Source organism: Teleopsis dalmanni, chromosome 2 (assembly GCF_002237135.1).
Source record: "Teleopsis dalmanni isolate 2A chromosome 2, ASM223713v2, whole genome shotgun sequence".
Lineage (NCBI taxonomy): Eukaryota > Metazoa > Arthropoda > Insecta > Diptera > Diopsidae > Teleopsis > Teleopsis dalmanni.
This window is the reverse complement of record NC_051847.1, coordinates 233,201,522-233,207,040: the sequence shown is the minus strand read 5'-3', so window position 1 is coordinate 233,207,040 and position 5,519 is coordinate 233,201,522. Positions and strand designations below refer to the sequence as shown.

General features: G+C 30.3%; 1 protein-coding gene across 1 annotated transcript; it reads right to left on the bottom strand.

Moving 5' to 3' along the window:
• Nucleotide 1: 1 nt before the first annotated feature.
• On the bottom strand, nt 2–5,312 carry LOC119676975 (putative sodium-coupled neutral amino acid transporter 10; the record flags this gene model as incomplete). The annotated part of the gene is made up of 6 exons (XM_038088242.1): nt 4,953–5,312; nt 3,153–3,270; nt 2,644–3,049; nt 2,424–2,572; nt 2,232–2,368; nt 2–358 (listed from the first exon to the last, which is right to left on the bottom strand). Coding segments are annotated over exons 1-6 (1,254 nt in total), but the record flags the coding sequence as incomplete, so codon positions are not given.
• Between the last annotated feature and the right edge of the window lie 207 nt (nt 5,313–5,519).

The following is a 5,519-nucleotide window of genomic DNA, read 5'->3' as shown; positions in this document are numbered from 1 at the left end:
GTGTTTTAGTAGGGTTTTTCATATTTAATTGTACATCCACTGGACCCAAATGTGCTCCAGAACTTTTTTCATCTATTGCATTTAAGTTGGCATACGTACCCAAAATCATTAAACAAAAACCACTAACAAGTATAAATTGAGCAAGAGATCGTTCAGTTGAATTTTTCTTGATTATTTTCCGAAAACAGGACGCAGGAAACATTATGCATATAACAACACCAATTGTTGAACCGACTAAACCAATAATAAGTTCCACCGAAGGTATCATTAATGCAACACATAACGAAAATATAACAATAAATACAGTAATAATTCGAAAACGTTGTTCGGGAATGTAGCCTAAACCATCAGAATGACCCTGTAATATAAACAAAAATTCATTATTAAGGATCTTGACATAAACATCATGACATGACATTAAACAGCACAGAAAAGTATTTACACAATGTCAAAACTCTATAAAACATTTGTTTAATAAGGAGTTTATGATAGATCGAAATCTTAACACTAGGTTTATGATGAGAAATTCATTACGAATAAAAAAGGATTCTCCCTATTGAGAAAATTTTAATTAATCAAATTCTGGGGTTGATGATACATCTGTTTCGGATATCGTGAAATATATGTCATCATTGGTCTTAAATTGACATATATTAACAGGCGGGTTGACGGTTCAAATTTGATATATATTACTACTTGTAGTTCAAAAATTATATGCGGAAAATTAAACCAATATTTGTTTGTAAACACTTCTGGGCCATTGATGAATATTTGGCGATATCGGAAACAGTTGTGTAAGATCAGCGAAAAGATTCACTTGAGAAAAAATTTATTTAAAATAAATGATAATTAAAACGCAAAAGCTTTTTTTAGAATGGACATAGTTATAAATCGATAGCTCTTTAAATCATGCGATTTTAAACTGAGAGTTTTCTTTAACGAACAGGGACCACTAAAAGGATTGTTACTATATATAAAAGACACATCACAGAGTCAAACAAAATGTGTAGTCTCATATTTAGAAAATATCAAAATAGTCTTGGCCAAAGCTTAAAAATGACGTGATTTAAATAAAAAATATTTATTATAATAAATAATGTATAAAATTGTGGATCTTTTATCTGCTACTTTCTAATTAAACCTTACTATTTATAAACTTAATAATAGTTTTATCAACTTACAGTCCAACAATTTATTTTGTAAATAAATTAGCTTGATTTTCGTTGTAGAACATATTGTTCCATTATACGTAGGTAAAAAAAAATTATTTTTAAAAATACATTTTAAACTTTCAATGCAGACATGATATTTAGTTATTTTTCTTGTAGTTGACATACAGCTAATTTTTAACCCATGTTTTTCAGGACTTCTTTTTTTAAACTTCTAACCGTTTTCATAGGCGGCCAGGTGCAGGTATATGCTCGTTTTCAAATTCGTTGCGTATGTCTTCATGTAGTGAATACATCGACATTCAACGTTATGGAGATAAAATCAGAGAGATATACTTTGGGCTTCCCGCCTGCCATATCAAGGTAATGTCCTTTTTGAAATCACTGTTGTCTAACAGCAAAATTCTTAACAGATCACTGCCTGATATTTTTGGAAATGAAAGACGTTTCTTTCGAGCAGTAAAATCTGTTGTTGCTTAATTGAGATCAGGATATAGGCACGTTCTAAGCATGCATAAATAAGTCCATTTTCAATGTGTGCCCTAACTTCAGTTCTTCTCTATTTGACTTTGGCTACTTGTATTTATGGCTAAATGTTCATATCAGTTTGTGGCTTATTGAAAAATAGTTTCACTCAGTTGAAATTCTATTCATAGATTCAAGATATCTAACTCCCTATACCCATACCATTTTGCAGTGCTTTGTCGAATTTTTAAATACCTGCTTTTAGTTCGTCGTTCAGTTGAAGAGTAATATGTTTTTTTTTAAATATTTTTTATGTGTCTTTATAAATATATTGTACATAAAAGTCTATTCCATCAGTTTTTAATTCTATAAAATAGTGAGAGTACACTTAGGCGGATACCGATAGAGACAACAATTCTGGTCGTTTACGAAAAATGAAAACTAGAGACGCATAACTGAGATGTTTGCTGATAAGAGTGTCTAGTTTGAGCTTTCACGTTTATAAAAAAATGTATATAAATTTATTACATACCTTGCGATAAAGCAGTGAATATATGTTTGAAAATGTTTATAAATGTTTATAAATTTATTACATACCTTGCGATAAAGTAGTGAATATATGCTTGCTCTGCATGGAAATATAACCAATGGAAAACTAAATGCAACAGAAAGCACAAAACCAATTTTAATCACATCACTACCGAAAGATGGTGAAAAATTCATTAAAATATTTCCTAAAAGTATAATACATATTAATTGTACATAACAAAATCATATCATTGAACTTACCTGAGAAGGATTGTGTACAAAAAGCCACATAACCAAAGAATCCTACAGCAATGTAAACAAAAGTACAAATCCAAGTAGCGTTACGAACGATACCATTTAGCTTTTCTAAACTCTGATTGTTGATGCTCTCAAAAACTTCAAATAATTGCCTGAATATATTTATATATATAGTATAGAAGTTTTAAGAAGGTTATGTACCATAGACACAAAAGTTACTTACATTTGACATGATAATGCCATGCTAAATATGGGCAAACATTGTAAAATACCAGCTGGTTTCCAATATACGACACTATCAGACCAATCATTTGCTATTATATGTGCTTCAGATTCTAAAATAATTTTAAACACCAAACATATATAGAAACCAATAGATGCTGTGCAAACTGTGGATAGACTGTCTACATTCTTTAGCATACCCAATGGCAGAATGCAAAGAATGGTTACTGCGATCATAATCCATGTTCGCAGTTTCGTAGTTTCATACTGTAGGGTGAATAAATTGGTGACAATCTGTGGTCCTAAATCGCCGACAACAACGAAATATGTAATACAAGTGCCCAGTAAGTAACCGATTATACATAGTTCAACAAGCAGTTTGCCAGATGATCCAAAGGCTTGGAAACCTATTTTGAAGTGAAAAGATAAAATTTTGTAATATTTAAATAAAATTTACTAGAAGTTTTTTAAATTTTCTGTTTTTTGAGTACTTGTAATATATTGGCTTACCTAAAAACTCGAAACTTTTTCGTCTTGTAAGTAAAGAAGATTTGATGAGGTAATGACAACAGATACGTGTAACCCAACCGCTTATTATAAGCAAAATTACAGATAGTACAATACCACACTAAAATATAAATTATGTTAATTAAAATTTTCAGAATATGATTTATGAAAGAGTATATATAATTGATATTTGTATATACATATATAATTAATAACACAGTCGGTGCTTTGGATTGAATGCTGTTGCTAGCTTAAATTGACTATTAACAATTGCATCAATCTCTTTGACACAGTTAGTTCAGTTTATAAAACCGGAAATATTAAGCAGATAACATTAAAGAAATTACAAACACGTATGGGTTAGGATGTGGATAGGTAATGGTAGTGTGAGACGGGAAGTAATTGTTTAGGAATAAGAACGGAGCACAATATAACCGACGTTCACAGTGTCATATCCCATCCCTTAATAATATTAAGAACGGATTGAGGATGGGTGTGATTTATATTAAATTCCATTAGTTTTAAGGCGGAGAAACCTAATCACCTTAATGGGGCAATAGGTTGGGTCCTAGGATCTATTACACTTAAGTTTAATTGAGCATTGGAACAGAAAAACAGATGAGTGACATCATGATTAGATGTTAGAGAGTCCTCTAAAATCCAAAGCTGGGCTCATTATGATACCATGAATAACAAATGTTGTGTATACGCCAAACTAAGAGAATACCAAAACTGGAATAAAAACTTAAGTAGTTACCGCACGGATAACGTTAAAGAAAACAAGTCTGACAACTTTTCTATTTTAAAATTAAGGAATCAACGAAAGAAGTCTTAAAGCCGACGTTTAAAGGATGACAGCCAGGCGTGTAAGCAGGAAGGGAAGTCCTCTTAAAATTATTATTGAATGAATATTTTATGAGTTATCCAAAAAGTACATAAGCTGGAAAACGGGGTAATCTGTATTTGAAAATATTTCTTTTTAAACTCATGCAAAAATAGCTGTAACAGAGTTGCCCGAAAATGAACCCGAGTGCACAAAAACAGGTTCGAAGCAAAGAACTGCTGTAATTGCCACTCTGAGTTTTTATAAGACCTGAACTTCTATGCATCTATTTTAAGTAGTGAATAGATTAATTGCCATGAAATAAAGTTGAAAATTTGAGTGTGACAAATACAAGAGAATAAGAGTAATTGTATAATAATAAGTTGCAAAAAAAAGCTTTATGTAAACGCTATATAAAAACAGTAGTACAAAGACTGTCTGTAACTTCGTCACAGCTATTTATATTGTATTATTTTAAAGCATTGTTGCTTCCATTTCATTTTTCGAAGATTTTTAATATTGATTGCAGTAAATATATATTTTATAAGGTTCTCAGATCAGACTAGTCTGTAAACGAACCAACAACTTATATATATATATATTTTTTAGTTATACTGTACGAATAGCCAATACTGGCTTCATTTACTATTGCAATATCAATAGTAAGTCAGTTAGTTTTTTTCAGAACATGGCACGTAATTTTTTGGCTGTTAATAATAATTTTAAAAGAATTTATCTTTAACTCAAACATGAAGAGAAGCTGGCTTCGTGTTAAAATGAATTATAGAAAAAAAATTATAATTTCGATTTAGCTTATCAACGCATCTTTCCATCAGTTTTGTTAGCACAGATGTATCTGAATTAAAAATAAAACGTGATTTTATGCTCGTTTCAATGCAAGATCAATGTTGTTGCTAAAGCCATGAAATAAAAAAAAACTCCAACGTTAACAAGCATAAATATTTGCTAATAAAACAAACCTTTTGAAAGCAGAATGGCATTGCCAATATGCCAACTCCAATAATGCTATTGGCCAACGTCATAATATGCCCGGAATGTGACATCATCGTGCAGATGTAATTTTTTGTTGTTTAGATAAACAAAACTGTGTGTGATTTGCCGAATTTAGTACTCTAGGCCAAGCGGATGAACAGGTGAAGTAAATATGTTTTGGTCACAAAAACTTGTTTGCAAAGATTATTATTGTTGTTGTTGTTGTTGTGTTATGGAGGCTTGTACGAATCACTTTCGCTATTTCGATTAACTAAACAAAATAAGAGCAAAGCGTGCATTGAACGTAACCAAATACCGAATCCAAATAATTTGTAAATATCCTCAATTGATTGCTATATAAAAAAAAATATATGTAATATATTCTTATTGTTGTAAAAAATTTAAATAAAAACTCACATTTTTCTGAAATACCTAAAAAAGCACTTCAATAGATAACATTTTTCGTTAATAATTATTAAATTTTGATTACATTTTCCAATTAAGTTTATGAGGTGTTAAAAAATACCGTTTTTAATTAGCAGAAAATGTTTTAA